General features: G+C 39.3%; 1 protein-coding gene across 2 annotated transcripts in view; it reads left to right on the top strand.

Moving 5' to 3' along the window:
• exoc3l2 (exocyst complex component 3 like 2) overlaps window positions 1–18,219 on the top strand; it is a 57,458-nt gene that overhangs the window by 8,846 nt on the left and 30,393 nt on the right. Inside the window, exons 1-2 of one of the 2 annotated variants that reach the window (XM_062962343.1) lie at window positions 4,990–5,128; window positions 12,429–13,063. In XM_062962343.1, coding sequence (XP_062818413.1) covers window positions 12,451–13,063 — 613 coding nt within the window. In that variant the 5' untranslated portion in view covers window positions 4,990–5,128; window positions 12,429–12,450. Of the gene's footprint in view, window positions 1–4,989; window positions 5,129–12,428; window positions 13,064–18,219 lie in introns of those variants that run through there. The other variant, XM_062962344.1, reaches the window with a different exon arrangement.

The following is an 18,219-nucleotide window of genomic DNA, read 5'->3' as shown; positions in this document are numbered from 1 at the left end:
AAAGTGGTATCAAACTGCATCAGTTCTGTAGTATAGATGCACCCAATTCCCAGTATTACATAGCGTTGAGCCATTGCAGTTAAAGTGGTATCAAACTGCATCAGTTCTGTAGTATAGATGCACCCAACTCCCAATATTACATAGCATTGCACCATTGCAGTTAAAGTGGTATCAAACTGCATCAGTTCTGTAGTATAGATGCACCCAACTCCCAATATTACATAGCATTGCACCATTGCAGTTAAAGTGGTATCAAACTGCATCAGTTCTGTAGTATAGATGCACCCAACTCCCAATATTACATAGCATTGCACCAATGTACATACAATATATTATTAGCATAGCACAATATAAGCATTAAATTACTATATTGTACTATATCATTATACGGTAATATTATTAGTAATATTACATTTAATATATAATATATAATTAATATTATTATATTGTATTATTATTAGCATAATATTATATGTACAGTATATGCAATACATTATATATTTATAAATTATTATAAATTATATCTATATATATGTATATAAAATTGGCATAGCATGTTGCTATGGCACATGGCTTTCAGGTTACATAGTGTTGAGCCATGGCAGTTAAAGTGGTATCAAACTGCATTTAATACATAGTATAGATGCACCAGTGACCTATTTTTCCATCAGCCCAAGATTGAGTCACAGCCCAAGTTGCAAGGAAATTGCAAACTGGGATGTGATGGGGAAGGAAGCCAATTGTGTGCATAAAAAGCATATGCGCTACCGAAGATCAGCCCATTTTATCCCACTAACGTACTGATGACGATCCCAAATTCTCAGCAAAACCAGTCACTTCCAAGCAGCTGATAGCGTGTCAATAAATCAGGCATTTCTCCCAAGTCCTGTCTCTGACGCTGCGGGATTTCCACCACTAATCCCAGATAGAGGAAGGGTTCGGAGTCAGCAAATAGCATTGTGCATACATTCAATAGCACAGCTTTTGTCACCAGTCTGGGCCCTTTAAGTCAGATTGTGGCTGAAAATGGTTGGACTGGATGGCCTTTGAGGGGCCCAACACTGATTGCATGATAGATTTATCACAGAATATAGTGCAGGGGTCCCCAAACTTTTAAAAAAGGGGGCCTGTTCACGATCCTTCGGACCGTTGGAGGGCCGAACTATAGTTGGCCACCGAGCAATAATAAATAACAACAACAACAACAACAATAAAAAAGAGGGTTGGAAGAGACCCTTTGGGCCATTGAGTCCAATCCCCCTCTGCCTTTGTGCACCGAAAGCACAAGCAAAGCACCCCTGACAGATGGCCACCCAGAATCTATAATAATAATAATAATAATAATAATAATAATAATAATAATAATAATAATAAAGAGGGTTGGAAGAGACCCTTTGGGCCATTGAGTCCAACCCCCTTCTGCCTTTGTGCACCGAAAGCACAAGCAAAGCACCCCTGACAGATGGCCACCCAGAATCTATAATAATAATAATAATAATAATAATAATAATAATAATAATAATAAAGAGGGTTGGAAGAGACCCTTTGGGCCATTGAGTCCAATCCCCCTCTGCCTTTGTGCACCGAAAGCACAAGCAAAGCACCCCTGACAGATGGCCACCCAGAATCAATGTTAATAATAATAATAATAATAATAATAATAATAATAATAATAATAAAGAGGGTTGGAAGAGACCCTTTGGGCCATTTAGTCCAATCCCCTTCTGCTTTTGTGCACCGAAAGCACAAACAAAGCACCCCTGACAGATGGCCACCCAGAATCAATAATAATAATAATAACAATAATAATAAAGAGGGTTGGAAGTGACCCCTTGTGCCATTTAGTCCAATCCCCTTCTGCCTTTGTGCACCGAAAGCACAAGCAAAGCACCCCTGACAGATGGCCACCCAGAATCAATAATAATAATAATAATAATAATAATAATAATAATAAAGAGGGTTAGAAGAGACCCCTTGTGCCATTTAGTCCAATCCCCTTCTGCTTTTGTGCACCGAAAGCACAAACAAAGCACCCCTGACAGATGGCCACCCAGAATCAATGTTAATAATAATAATAATAATAATAATAATAATAATAATAATAATAATAAGGGTTGTAAGAGAAGAAGAGACCCCTTGGGTCATTTATCCCAACCCCCTTCTGCCCTTGTGCTGTGGGGGCCGGATAAATAGCTTCGATGGGCCGCATCCGGCCCCCGGGCCTTAGTTTGGGGACCCCTGATATAGTGTATCCAATATATCTATCTATTGTACGATGAGTGGCCATCTTTTGGGAGGGATCAGATTGTGTCTTCCCTTATGGCAGATGGGAGTTGGACTAGATGGCTTTTGGAGGTCCCTTCCAACATTAGCATTGCATCATAGATATGTCACAAGATATAATCTATCTCTATCTATCTATCTATCTATCTATCTATCTATCTATCTATCTATCTATCTATCTGTTGTGTGTATGGCTGGATGGCCATCTTTTGGGAGGGATCAGATTGTGTCTTCCCTTATGGCAGAAAAGGGTTGGATTAGATTACCTTCCAATACGATGATTCCATGATAGGTATATCACAGAATATAGTCTATCTATCTATCTATCTATCTATCTATCTATCCATCTAGTGTATCTATGGCTGGATGGCCATCTGTTAGGAGGCCTTGGATGGTGTCTATGGCAGATATAGTGTATCTATCTATCTATCTATCTATCTATCTATCTATCTATCTATCTATCTATCATCTATCTATCATCTATCTATCATATCTACCCTGTTTCCCCGAAAATAAGACATCCCCGAAAAATAAGACCTAGTAGAAGTTTTGCTGAATTGCTAAATATAAGGCCTCCCCTGAAAGTAAGACCTAGCAAAGTTTTTGTTTGGAAGCATGCCCAGCGCCTGCCAAACGGAACACCAGAGCATGCAGGATTGGTAAATGTACATACCAGTTGTACATGGAAATAGTGGTAGTAATAAGAAATTCTTGATAGGATTCACAGTTTGTCTGGTTATGCTGGTTTGTGATGACAACTACTGTACAGTATATAATAAATGTTCATTTTTTGTTCAACAATAAATGTGAATTCTTTTTCATGGAAAAATAAGACATCCACTGAAAATAAGACCTAGCACATTCTTGGGAGCAAAAATTAATATAAGACACTGTCTTATTTTCGGGGAAACATGGTATGGCTGGATGGCCATCTTTTGGGAGGGCTTTAATGGTGTCTACATCTATCTATCATATCTATGGCTGGATGGCCATCTGTCAGGAGGGCTTTGATGGTTACGTCTATCTATCATATCTATGGCTGAATGGCCATCTGTCGGGAGGGCTTTGATGGTGTCTATGTCTATCTATCATATCTACAGTTGGATGGCCATCTGTCGGGAGGGCTTTGATAGTGTCTACGTCTATCATATCTATGGCTGGATGGCCATCTGTTGGGAGGGCTTTGATAGTGTCTACATCTATTTATCATATTTATGATTGTATGGCCATCTGTCAGGAGGGCTTTGATGGTGTCTACGTCTATCTATCGTATTTACAGTTGGATGGCCATCTGTCGGGAGGGCTTTGATGGTAAATATGTCTATCATATCTATGGCTGGATGGCCATCTGTCGGGAGGGCTTTGATGGTAAATATGTCTATCATATCTATGGCTGGATGGCCATCTGTCAGGAGGGCTTTGATAGTGAATATGTCTATCATATCTATGACTGGATGGCCATCTGTCAGGAGGGCTTTGATGGTGCCTTCCTTTAGGGCAAAAGGAACCCACTCAGCGCACTTTTGCCCAGTTTATTTTTATGATTCTAGTGCCGTGTTATAACTTGTGTTTTACTAATGTTTGACATTTTACTTTTATGTTAATTTTAATTTTATTTGCACGCGGTTTCTGTTATTTGATATAATTTTATGTTTGTTATTGTATTTGTCTGGGCTTTGGCCGCCCCGAGTCCCACCGGGGAGATGGAGGCGGGGTATAAAAATAAAATTATTATTATTATTATTATTATTATTATTATTATTATTATTATTATTATTATGGTGGTTGAATTGGATGACTCAAGCAGTCTTTTCCGAAAGGATCCCTAAAGGTCATCCGGTCTGACCCACTGGGAATGCAGGAGCCCACAGCCCCAAATCTTCCTGACTGAGTGCCAATCAAAGTCTGTTTATAATCCATCTATAGAGCAAAATATTCCGAAAATTTGTTTGAACTGTCCTGGCGCAATGCTATGTAATCCTGGGAGTCATCATCTGCACTTTTTGGCAGAGAAAGTCTTGCAAAACTACATCTCCCAGGTGTGCATTGAATTGCGCATTGGCTGTACAGTGCAGAGGCGAAACTGCTACCGTGTTTCCCCGAAAATAAGACAGTGTCTTATATTAGTTTTTGCTCCCAAAGATGCTCTAGGTCTTATTTTCAGGGGATGTCTTATTTTTCCATGAAGAAGAATTCACATTTATTGTTGAACAAAAAAAATGAACATTTATTATATACTGTACAGGAGTCGTCATCACAAACCAGCATTACCAGACAAACTATGAATCCCATCAAGAATTTCTTGTTACTACCATTATTTCCATGTACAACAATCTATGGTACATACATTTTCCAAACCTGTATGATCTGGTGTTCTGTTTGGCAGGCATGCTTCCAAACAAAAACTTTGCTAGGTCTTACTTTCGGGGGAGGCCTTATATTTAGCAATTCAGTAAAACCTCTACTAGGTCTTATTTTCTAGGGATGTCTTATTTTAGGGGAAACAGGGTATCTCATCCAAACTTGATCCCTTGCATCTTTCTTGCCTGTAAATTCCAGGAATTAAGGCCTGATGTGTTGCAATGCCTGGCTTTTGGGGGATTTATCTCTTTGGGGGAAACTCCTGCTTTGCTCCCTTCCTGGAAAAAAGTCGAGTTAAAGATAAACCCGTCACATGATGGGCTCGGAAGGAGGCGGGCCGGCTTCCAGCAGGTAAAGCCTTTCTTTGCTCACCTGTCAGCTGGAAGAAATGCTTCATGCGCTGTGTGTATGCGCAAGCAATGCTTCAATGCGCAAAGTAAGGGACCCTCTGTCTGCTGCAGAAGAAAGGATGGAGTTTGTGCAGGTAAAGAAAAAAGAGACTTTGCATCCAGGTCTTTTCTCAGGTGAATCTCCACTTCCAGGGCTCAATGCCTTGGAATAATGGGAGTTGTAGTTTTACAGAGGAGAAATAGCCATCTGTCTGGAGGGATCAGATTGTGTTTTCCCTTATGGCAAAAGGGAGTTGGACTGCATGGCCTTTGGAGGTCCCAACGCGATGATTCCATACATAATTACTGTATATACTTGAGTATAAGCCTAGTTTTTCAGCCCATTTTTTAAGTCTGAAAAAGCCCCCCTCGGCTTATACTCGGGTGAGGGTCGTGGTTGGCTTATATTTGGGTCAGCTTATACTCGAGAATATACGGTACATTTATTATTTTTCTCTATTATTATTGGTATTATTACATTTATTATTTTTCTCTATTATTGTTGCTACTATTACATTTATTTTACTCTACTTTTACATTTATTATTATTATTATTATTATTAATAAATTTATTATTCCACTCTGATCTCATTATTATTATTATTATTATTATTATATTTATTATTTTACTCTATTTATTATTACATTATTATTTTCCTGTATTTATTATTATTATTATTATTATTATTATTATTATTATTATTATTATTATTATTACTACATGTATTATTTTACTCTATTATTATTAAAAGGATACATAAGCCAACCCGAATATAAGCCAGGCACCTAATTTTACCACAAAAAAACTGGGAAAACATTGACTCCGGTATAAGCCGAGGGTGGTAAATTTCAGAAATAAAAACAGATACCAATAAAATTACATTAATTGAGGCATCAGTAGGTTAAATGTTTTTGAATCTTTACATCAAGCTCAAATTTAAGATAAGACTGTCCAACTCTGACCAAATCATTCTTCTCATCTTTTTCAATGTAAATGTGCTTATGTAGCCTTCTAATAGTAAAACAATACATGTAATAATAGTAAATATAGGAAAATAAAATAAGACTAAAAAAGCCCCCTTTGGCTTATACTCGGGTGAGAGTCCTGGTTGGCTTATATTTGGGTCAGCTTATACCCGAGAATATACGGTACATTTATTATTTTTCTCTATTATTATTGGTTTTATTACATTTAATATTTTTCTCTATTATTGGTATTATTACATTTATTATTTTTCTCTATTATTGTTGCTACTATTATTTATTTTACTCTATTTTTTTAATTATTAATAATACATTTATTATTTCACTCTGATCTTATTATTATTACAGTAGAGCCTCACTTATTCAAGCTAAATGGGCCGGCAGAAGCTTGGATAAGTGAGTATCTTGGATAATAAGGAGGGATTAAGGAAAAGCCTATGAAACATCAAATTAGGTTATGATTTTACAAATTAAGCACCAAAACATCATGTTATACAACAAATTTGACAGAAAAAGTCGTTCAATACACATTAATGCTATGTTTTGATATGGTCAAAATTGACTAATCAATAAAGAGTTGTTGTTGTTGCTATGTAGTAATTACTGCATTTACGAATTTATAGCACCAAAATATCACGATATATTGAAAACATTGACTACAAAAATGGCTTGGATAATCCAGAACCTTGGATAAGCGAGGCTTGGATAAGTGAGACTCTACTGTATATTATTTTACTCTATTTATTACTACATGTATTATTTTCCTGTATTTATTATTATTATTACATGTATTATTTTACTCAATTATTATTAAAAGGATACATAAGCACATTGACATTGAAGAAGATGAGAATCATGATTGGATCAGAGTTGGACAGTCTTATCTTAAATCTGAGCTTGATGTAAATATTCAAAAACATTTAACCTACCGATGCCTCAATTAATGTAATTTTATGGGTATCTATTTTTATTTCTGAAATTTACCACCCTCGGCTTATACTGGAGTCAATGTTTTCCCAGTTTTTTTGGTGGTAAAATTAGGTGCCTCGGCTTATATTCGGGTCGGCTTATACTCGAGTATATACGGTATATTTCAGAACATAGTGTATATAATATATCTATCTCTATCATATCTATGTCTGTATGGCCATCTGTTGGGAGGGCTCAGATTGTGTCTTCCATTATGGCAGGAAGGGGTTGGACTGGATGGTCTTTGGAGATCCCTTCCAAAGCAATGACTGCATGATAGATATAGAATATAGTGTCTGTCTATCTATCTATCTATCTATCTATGGCTGGATGGCCATCTGTCAGGAGGGATCAGATTGTTCCTTATAGCAGGAAGGGGTTGGAACGGATCACCTTTGGCGGCCCCTTCCAATGTAATGATTGCATGATAGACATATAGTTCCTCTATGTATCAAATGTATGGCTGGATGGCCATCTGTTGGGAGGGATCAGGTTGTGTCTTCCCTTATTGCAAAAGGGGTTGGACTAGATGGCCTTTAGAGGCCCCTTCCAACACTATGATTCCATGATAGTTATATCACAAAATATAGTCTATCTATCTATCGTATCTATAACTGGATGACCATCTGTTGGGAGGGATCAGGTTGTGTCTTCCCTTATGGCAAAAGAGAAAACACAACTCAGCTTATATTCTTGTCAGCTTATACTCGAGTATATACGGTAGTTAATAGTTAAATCATCTGGGTGGAAGTGTACCTGTTCTGTGTTGACTCTTTGAGTTACGGTGACTTACTTCTCTCTTTGGCGTTTTCTGGGCAAAGTTTGTTTGGCGGAGGTTTGCCAATCGCCTTTCTGTATCCGAGGCTGAGAGAGTGTGACTTCCCCAAGCTGGGTTTGGTTACCTTTGCAAGGATTCCAACCCTGTTCTTTTCGGTCTCCGGAAAAATTTGTAACCTTTGCGTTTCTATCAAATAGCTATTTAAATCCTTGCAGTGAAAAGCCTTGAATTTATCTTCGAATTAGTGCTTGGAATCATATGACTCTGCAATTGCAAGAAGTAGTTTTCCAAAGAGTTTGGACTTTGCATTTTTAAAAAGCAACGGGTGGGAAATGTAAAGGTCACTTGGTTACCATTATGAGGCGATTAATAATTGATAACACCTTGCGGTGCTGGGATTCCAACCTGAGTAGATTGTTTTATATGAATAACACATGAAAGGGAATAATAACCTTTTTTTGTTTTCACTTAGAAAGCTTCCAACTGAGAACTGGATTTGTGTCAATTAAACTATATCGCTTTCCGGAAACATTATTGTAAACAAATGATTGTTGTTAATACTACGACGACGACGAATAATATCTTGCAAACAAGACAATGTGTTTGCATGAGTAATGTTGTTGCAAAGAGATTGCCTTTGTTTTCAGAAAACTAGTATCCAGATTATAGAGATACTGTACCATTGGTCTTGAGTTTTTCCAACTACTATACTGTCCTTTTCATGTATAATAATAATACAATAGAGTCTCACTTATCCAACACTCGCTTATCCAACGTTCTGGATTATCCAAGGCATTTTTGTAGTGAATGTTTTCAATATATCGTGATATTTTGGTGCTAAATTCGTAAATACAGTAATTACTACATAGCATTACTGCGTATTGAACTACTTTTTCTGTCAAATTTGTTGTGTAACATGAAGTTTTGGTGCTTCATTTGTAAAATCATAACCTAATTTGATGTTTAATAGGCTTTTCCTTAATCCCTCCTTATTATCCAACATATTCGCTTATCCAAGGTTCTGCTGGCCCGTTTATGTTGGATAAGTGAGACTCTACTGTCGTTGGAAGAAGGAGGCTCAATTAGATGGACTTTGGGGTCTCTTCCAACCTCAGGATTATAGTAGAGTCTCACTTATCCAACATTCACTTATCCAATGTTCTGGATTATCCAATGAATTTTTGTAGTCAATGTTTCCAATATATCATGATATTTTGGTGCTAAATGTGTAAATACAGTAATTACTATGTAGCATTACTGCATATTGAACTACTTTTTCTGTCAAATTTGTTGTCTAACATGATGTTTTGGTGCTTAATTTGTAAAATCATAACCTAATTTGATGTTTAATAGGCTTTTCCTTAATCCCTCCTTATTATCCAACATATTCGCTTATCCAACGTTCTGGATTATCCAATGCATTTTTGTAGTCAATGTTTTCCATATATCGTGATATTTTGGTGCTAAATTCGTAAATACAGTAATTACAACATAACATTATTGTGTATTGAACTACAGTAGAGTCTCACTTATCCAAGCTAAACGGACCGGAAGAAGCTTGGATAAGCGAATATCTTGGATAATAAGGAGGGATTAAGGAAAAACCCATTAAACATCAAATTAGGTTACGATTTTACAAATTAAGCACCAAAACATCATGTTATACAACAAATTTGACATAAAACGTAGTGCAATATGCAGTAATGTTATGTTGTAATTACTCTATTTATGAATTTAGCACCAAAATATCACGATATAATGAAAACATTGACTACAAAAATGGCTTGGATAATCCAGAAGCTTGGATAAGTGAGGCTTGGATAAGTGAGACTCTACTGTACTTTTTATGTCAAATTTGTTGTATAACATGATGTTTTGGTGCTTAATTTGTAAAATCATAACCTAATTTGATGTTTAATAGGTTTTTCCTTAATCCCTCCTTATTATCAAAGATATTCGCTTATCCAAGGTTCTGACGGCTCGTTTATGTTGGATAAGTGAGACTCTACTGTATTTTGCAAACAAGACAATGTGTTTGCATGAGTAATGTTGTTGCAAAGAGATCGTTTTGCCTTTGTTTTCAGAAAACTAGTATCCAGATTATACACATACCATTGGTCTCGAGTTTTTCCAGCCATTGTACTACTATACTGTCCTTTTCATGTATAGTAATAATAATAATAATAATAATAATAATAATAATAATAATAGGGTTGTTGTATGTCTTTCGGGCTGTGTGGCCATGTTCCAGAAGCATTCTCTCCTGACGTTTCGCCCACATCTATGGCAGGCATCCTCAGAGGTTGTGAGGTATGGATAAACTAAGTCAGGAAAGGAAAGAATATATATCTGTGTAGAGTCCAGGGTGTGGCAAGAGTTCTTTGTCACTGGGAGCCAGCATTAATGTTTCAGTTAATCACCCTAATTGGCACTGGAAATGTTTTGTCCCTTGCCTGGGGGCATCCTTTGTTCAGTCAAGTCCTCATTGTGTTGGTTCCCATCTACTGTTTTGATTTTGGAGTTTTGTAATACTGGTAGCCAGATTTTGTTCATTTTCATGGTTTCTTCCTTTCTGTTGAAGTTGTCCACATGCTTGTGGATTTCAATGGCTTCTCTGTGTAGTCTGACATGATAGTTGTTAGAACGGTCCAGCATTTTTGTGTTCTCAAATAGTATTCTGTGTCCAGGCTGGTTCATCAAATGCTCTGCTATGGCTGATTTCTCTGGTTGAATTAGTCTGCAGTGCCTTTCATGTTCTTTGACTCTTGTTTGGGCGCTGCGTTTGGTGGTCCCTATGTAGACTTGTACCTCACAACCTCTGAGGATGCCTGCCATAGATGTGGGCGAAACGTCAGGAGAGAATGCTTCTGGAACATGGCCACACAGCCCGAAAGACATACAACAACCCTGTGATTCTGGCCATGAAAGCCTTCGACAACACAATAATAATAATAATAATAATAATATCAGCACCTCAAGATTGAACTTCAAAGACTCTGGCAGAAACCAGTGCAGGTGGTCCCGGTGGTGATGGGCACACTGGGTGCCGTGCCAAAAGATCTCAGCCGGCATTTGGAAACAACAGACATTGACAAAATTACGATCTGCCAACTGCAAAAGGCCACCCTACTGGGATCTGCACACATCATCAGAAAATACATCACACAGTCCTAGACACTTGGGAAGTGTTCGACTTGTGATTTTGTGAAATGAAATCCAGCATATCTATCTTGTTTGCTGTGTCATACAAGAAAATAATAATAATAATACAGTAGAGTCTCTCTTATCCAACATAACGGGCCAACTTCTGCTTATCCAACATTCTGTATTATCCAATGCAGTCTGCCTTTTAGTATTAAATACTAAATACTAATACAGTAGAGTCTCGCTTATCCAACATAAATGGGCCAACTTCCGCTTATCCAACATTCTGTATTATCCAATGCAGTCTGCCTTTTAGTATTAAATACTAAATACTAATACAGTAGAGTCTCACTTATCCAACATAAACGGGCCAACTTCCACTTATCCAACATTCTGTATTATCCAATGCAGTCTGCCTTTTAGTATTAAATACTAAATACTAATACAGTAGAGTCTCACTTATCCAACATAAACGGGCCAACTTCCGCTTATCCAACATTCTGTATTATCCAATGCAGTCTGCCTTTTAGTATTAAATACTAAATACTAATACAGTAGAGTCTCACTTATCCAACATAAACGGGCCAACTTCCGCTTATCCAACATTCTGTATTATCCAATGCAGTCTGCCTTTTAGTATTAAATACTAAATACTAATACAGTAGAGTCTCACTTATCCAACGTAAACGGGCCAGCAGAACTTTGGATAAGCGAATATGTTGGATAATAAGGAGAGATTAAGGAAAAGCCTATTAAACATCAAATTAGATTATGATTTTACAAATTAAGCACCAAAACATCATGTTATACAACAAATTTGATAGAAAAAGTAGTTCAATACGCAGTAATGTTATGTTGTAATTACTGTATTTACGAATTTAGCACCAAAATATCATGATCAATTGAAAACATTGACTACAAAAATGCGTTGGATAATCCAGAACGTTTGATAAGCGAGTGTTGGATAAGTGAGACTCTACTGTACATTAAATGTTTTTGTAGTCAATCTTTCCAATACATTGCAAAGTTTTGGTGCTAAATTCGCAAATACAGTAACTAATTACTACATAACGTTACTGTGTACTGAACTGCTTTTTCTGTCAATTTGTTGTAAAACATGATGTTTTGGTGCTTAATTTATAAAATCATAACATTATTTGACGTTTAATAGGTTTTTCCTTAATCCATCCTTACTATCCAACATTTTCGCTTATCCAACATTCTGCCGGCCCGTTTATTATTTATTATTATTTATTATTTACAGTATTTATATTCCGCCCTTCTTTCTCACCCCGAAGGGGACTCAGGGCGGATCACATTACACATATAAGGCAAACATTCAGTGCCTTTAACATGGAACAAGGACAAGACAAACATAGGCTCCGAGCTGGCCTCGAACTCATGACATCTGCGTCAGAGTCATTTGTTACAGCTGGCTGCAGCTGGCTGGCTGCTCACCAGCCTGCGCCACTCGACGGTAACTCTTTGTCTTGACCTCTCTTGACCTTTCTCTCCCTTAGATTCGGGGGGCAGCGGGGGGCCATGCCGGTCCTTAAAAACCCCTACAAGGCAAAGATGGCCAACGGGGACTCTGCCGGCGGGACGCTCATTCTGGACAAGGAGGGCTCGGGCCCCAACCCCTTTGAGGAGGACCTCGAGGAGAACGAGCGGGCCGCGCTCCCACCTCCGAAGGGCGACCGCCGCAGCGAGACCTTCTCGCAGGGCCTTTTCAACGGCAGCCCCGAAGAGCGCTTCCGGCGCCGGGCCACGCTGGAGCGGCTGGTGGGCCTCTCCCCGTTCCGGATGGGCAAAGGGAAGAAGAAATCTCCCGGGGAGAAGGGCCTGGACCGGCGCTCCTTCTTGGGCCGTATGATGACCCCGCTGGTCGACGGCAAGCCGCGCCGCTCCTCCGAGGACTTCAGCCTCCTCCAGCGCTTCAACGGGCGCCGCAAGGAGCCGGGCCTCTACGCGTCGGACTGCGGCTTGGCCGAGAAGGAGAACGGCGGGGACGCCATGAAGCGCTTCCTCAAGATCGGCCTCGGGGCCAAAGGGCGGAGGCCTTCCTTGGTGGAAAAGCTCAACCAGACGGAGACCGTGGCCGAGGCGGAGACCGTGGCCGAGGAGGCTGAAGCCAAGGCCAAGGAGCCGCTCTCCGGTGAGTCCAAAGCAAGATCTTGGAGAAGTGGGCCTTCACCTGAGATCTAGAGGTGCATCTGCACTCTTGAATGAATGCAGTTTGGCACCACTTTAAAGCCAATGCCAATGAGACCTAACCAAGAGTTTGGAGAAGTGTGTCATCTTAGATCTTTGGCTGCATCCACACTGTTGAACTAATGCAGTTTGGCACCACTTTAAAGCCAATGCCAATGAGACCTAACCAACAGTTTGGAGAAGTGTGTCATCTTAGATCTTTGGCTGCATCCACACTGTTGAATTAATGCAGTTTGGCACCACTTTAAAGCCAATGCCAATGAGACCTAACCAAGAGTTTGGAGAAGTGTGTCATCTTAGATCTTTGGCTGCATCCACACTGTTGGATTAATGCAGTTTGGCACCACTTTAAAGCCAATGCCAATGAGACCTAACCAACAGTTTGGAGAAGTGTGTCATCTTAGATCTTTGGCTGCATCCACACTCTTGAATGAATGCAGTTTGGCACCACTTTAAAGCCAATGCCAATGAGACCTAACCAACAGTTTGGAGAAGTGTGTCATCTTAGATCTTTGGCTGCATCCACACTGTTGAATTAATGCAGTTTGGCACCACTTTAAAGCCAATGCCAATGAGACCTAACCAAGAGTTTGGAGAAGTGTGTCATCTTAGATCTTTGGCTGCATCCACACTGTTGAATTAATGCAGTTTGGCACCACTTTAAAGCCAATGCCAATGAGACCTAACCAAGAGTTTGGAGAAGTGTGTCATCTTAGATCTTTGGCTGCATCCACACTGTTGAATTAATGCAGTTTGGCACCACTTTAAAGCCAATGCCAATGAGACCTAACCAACAGTTTGGAGAAGTGTGTCATCTTAGATCTTTGGCTGCATCCACACTGTTGAATTAATGCAGTTTGGCACCACTTTAAAGCCAATGCCAATGAGACCTAACCAACAGTTTGGAGAAGTGTGTCATCTTAGATCTTTGGCTGCATCCACACTGTTGAATTAATGCAGTTTGGCACCACTTTAAAGCCAATGCCAATGAGACCTAACCAACAGTTTGGAGAAGTGTGTCATCTTAGATCTTTGGCTGCATCCACACTGTTGAATTAATGCAGTTTGGCACCACTTTAAAGCCAATGCCAATGAGACCTAACCAACAGTTTGGAGAAGTGTGTCATCTTAGATCTTTGGCTGCATCCACACTGTTGAATTAATGCAGTTTGGCACCACTTTAAAGCCAATGCCAATGAGACCTAACCAACAGTTTGGAGAAGTGTGTCATCTTAGATCTTTGGCTGCATCCACACTGTTGAATTAATGCAGTTTGGCACCACTTTAAAGCCAATGCCAATGAGTCCTAACCAAGAGTTTGGAGAAGTGTGTCATCTTAGATCTTTGGCTGCATCCACACTGTTGAATTAATGCAGTTTGGCACCACTTTAAAGCCAATGCCAATGAGTCCTAACCAAGAGTTTGGAGAAGTGTGTCATCTTAGATCTTTGGCTGCATCCACACTGTTGAATTAATGCAGTTTGGCACCACTTTAAAGCCAATGCCAATGAGTCCTAACCAAGAGTTTGGAGAAGTGTGTCATCTTAGATCTTCGGCTGCATCCACACTGTTGAATTAATGCAGTTTGGCACCACTTTAAAGTCAATGCCAAGGAGCCACTCTCTGGTGAGGCCTAACCAAGAACTTGGAGAAGTGTGCCTTGATCTTAGATCTGTAGTTGCATTTACACTCTTGAATGAATACAGTTTGACACCACTTTAAAGCCAATGCCAATGAGACCTAACCAAGAGTTTGGAGAAGTGTGTCATCTTAGATCTTTGGCTGCATTCACACTGTTGAACTAATGCAGATTGGCACCACTTTAAAAAGCCAAGCAACCACTCTCCAGTGAGGCCTAACCAAGAACTTGGAGAAGTGTGCCTTGATCTTAAATCTGTAGTTGCATCTACACTCTTGAATGAATGCAGTTTGATAGTGTAAGACAATTAATTACCTTCAAAGGTTCCGGCCCAGGAGGCAATCAGGCCAAAAACCCAGTCTCATGAGAGAACAAAAGCTAAATATTTATTGTTATCATAGCTGTGAGAAGGCAAAACAGCCATACACACACAAAGGTCTGTATCATGCAAATGGCCGCTGCAAAGCGTGTCGCAATTAACAAAGAATATATATCTTGGCTTATCTAAACTTGACCAGTTGCTGATGGTCTTCCTCACCTTCCACACCTATTTTGGCACAAATGATATCTTTGACCTAACTTGTTTACTCTGAGCTTTCTTCTCTCCTTAGAACATTCTGGAGAAAAGCACCAGCCCACAAGAAGGGAGGGGCACAGGTCCCATGTTACTTTGGTTCATACAAAGACCTTACATCTATTTATATCTATATATATAAAAGAGTGATGGCATCACGGCAGCGGACAAAACAACAAAAGTAAACACCCCACAACCTCGAAAATTGACATCACAACCCCTCATCCATGCCTCTAGGTTGATACAACAAAAAGAAAAGAAAAACAAAGTCCTAATTAGAGGGAGAGGAATAATTGTTTTTATCCAATTGTTGCCAGTTAGAAGGCTAAGCTCCTCCAACTTGGTCTCCTAGCAACCCAATAAAAAATAATAAAAAACACTAAAAATTAATACAATAAAATACTATAATAACAGAAAATAACTAAAAATAATACAAGAAAATAATAAAATATAATAAATAAAAATATAACTTACAATAAAATTAATAAAAAATTGCAAATAACGTCAAATAAAAATTACACAACAATTTTTAACCAATACCACCACCACTTTGCCACAGCAACGCGTGGCCGGGCACAGCTAGTATATATATATAAAAGAGTGATGGCATCAGGGCAGTGGACAAAACAACAAAACTACAGGCCCCCCAACCTTGAAATTTGACAACACAACCCATCATTCACGGCTCTAGGTTGATACAACAAAAAGAAAAGAAAAATAAAGTCCTAATTACAGGGAGAGGAATAATAGTTTTTATCCAATTGCTGCCAGTTTGAAGGCTAAGCTCCACCCACTTGGTCTCCTAGCAACTCACTCAGCCCAGGGGACAGGCACAGTTAGGCCTCACTTAGGCCTCTTCCACAGATTATCAGATTTTAACTGGATTATATGGCAGTGTAGACTCAATGCCCTTCCAAACAGCTATATAACCCATTTAGAATCTTATATTATCTGCTTTGAACTGGATTATCTTGACTCCACACTGCCATATAATCCACTTCAGTGTGCATACTAAACATAAAGACAACCATACAACAGACATTCAATACCACCACTACCTCAACAATTTCTCACCAACACCACCAGAAAATGCCACAGCAACGCGGGGCCGGGCACAGCTAGTTGTCTATATAAAAGGCTAATATGATATATGCAGAGGCAAAGCTATATATGCAAAAGTTTTCTATTTTCTGGCTTATGGTCCCTTCAATAGCACTTTAATGCCAATGCCAAGAAGTCTTAAGAGTGTGTTGTCGAAGGCTTTCATGGCCGGGATCACAGGGTTGTTGTATGTCTTTCGGGCTGTGTGGCCATGTTCCAGAAGCATTCTCTCCTGACGTTTCGCCCACATCTATGGCAGGCATCCTCAGAGGTTGTGAGTCTTAAGAGTGTCTTAATCTTAGGCCTTTGGCTACATCCACACTCTTGAACAAATACAGTTTGTATTTGTTCAAGAACAACTCACTAGTGAGTTCTGAGCAAGAGCTTGGATAAGTGTGTCTTAAGCTTAGGTCTGTGGGTGTGTCTACGTTGGTGATTTAATGCGGTTTGATATCACTTGAAATCCAACCAAGAAGCCTCTCTCTAGTGAGTCCTAGGCAAGAGCTCAGAGATCTAGACACTAGACTCCTCTTGATGCAGGCCAGAATCCCGTTAGCCTTTTTCGCTGCCGCATCACATTGTAGGCTCATGTTTAACTTGTTATCCACGAGGACGCCAAGATCTTTTTCACACGTACTGCCGTCGAGCCAGGCATCGTCCCCCGTTCTGTATCTTTGTTGTGCATTTCCAACTTATGTCAATTTATTTATTTCCATCATTTCTATGCCGCCCTTCTCACCCGAAGGGACTCAGGGCGGCTCACAATCTGGTAAAATTCAATGCCGGTATACATTACAAAAGATAAAACATAAGCAATTAAAACAATCAATTTAGCATAATACAATAAGTACATGTAAAACAGTACAATAAAAATACTTAAACCATTCGTCCACAAAAACCTTGCACGTAAACCTTAATCCGGACCAAGTCAAAGCCAACATAATTCATTCATTAAAAGCTTGCTCACAAAGCCAAGTCTTCACCTTTTTCCTAAAACTCAGAAGGGACCCTATGATGGGCTTTTCTTGGCCAGATTTATAATAATAATAATAATAATAATAATAATAATAATAATAATAATAATAATAATAATATTTTTATATCCCACCCCATCTCCCCAAGGGGACTCGGGGCGGCTTACATGGGACCAAGCCCAGGCAAAACAGACAATATAAAACACAACAATAAAACAAATCAATCAACAATAAAGCAAGTCATAAAACAAATGATGTCACATAAAACAAACATACTTGATAAAATCCTGGGTTGGCTCCTAAAAAGAACTGGGCCATAAAAGTGCTAGTAGTGTCAGATACATTTGGGGAGAGGACGATGCAAAACCATTGTCCCATTAAAGTGCTGGGGAAGGCACAGTAAAAATAAAAATGAGCAACAGGTCAATCCTTTGCTATGGAAGTCGATCGCCAAAGGCCTTTTGGAAGAGCCAGGTTTTCAGACTCTTCCGAAAAGTCTCTAACCGCCACAGAAGAGTTTTCCTTTGCCTTCCTCTGAGGCTGGATGACCATCTGTCGGGGGTGCTTTGAATGCGATTTCCTGCTTCTTGGCAGAATGGGGTTGGACTGGATGGCCCATGAGGTATCTTCCAATTCTACTATTCTATGATTCTATGATTCTATGAGGCTGAGAAAGTGTGTCCTGCCCAAGGTCACCTCGGGCTATGGCTGAGCGGAGATTCGTACTCAGATCCCCGTAAAACCTAATTGAGGCTTTTCAGCCGCAACGACTTCAACGGTACATTATGAACCTCGTAACGAGCTCGGGCGCG

This window comes from Anolis carolinensis, unplaced genomic scaffold (assembly GCF_035594765.1).
Source record: "Anolis carolinensis isolate JA03-04 unplaced genomic scaffold, rAnoCar3.1.pri scaffold_10, whole genome shotgun sequence".
Lineage (NCBI taxonomy): Eukaryota > Metazoa > Chordata > Lepidosauria > Squamata > Dactyloidae > Anolis > Anolis carolinensis.
Note: the sequence above shows the minus strand (reverse complement) of the source record. Positions and strands in the feature narration are given on the sequence as shown.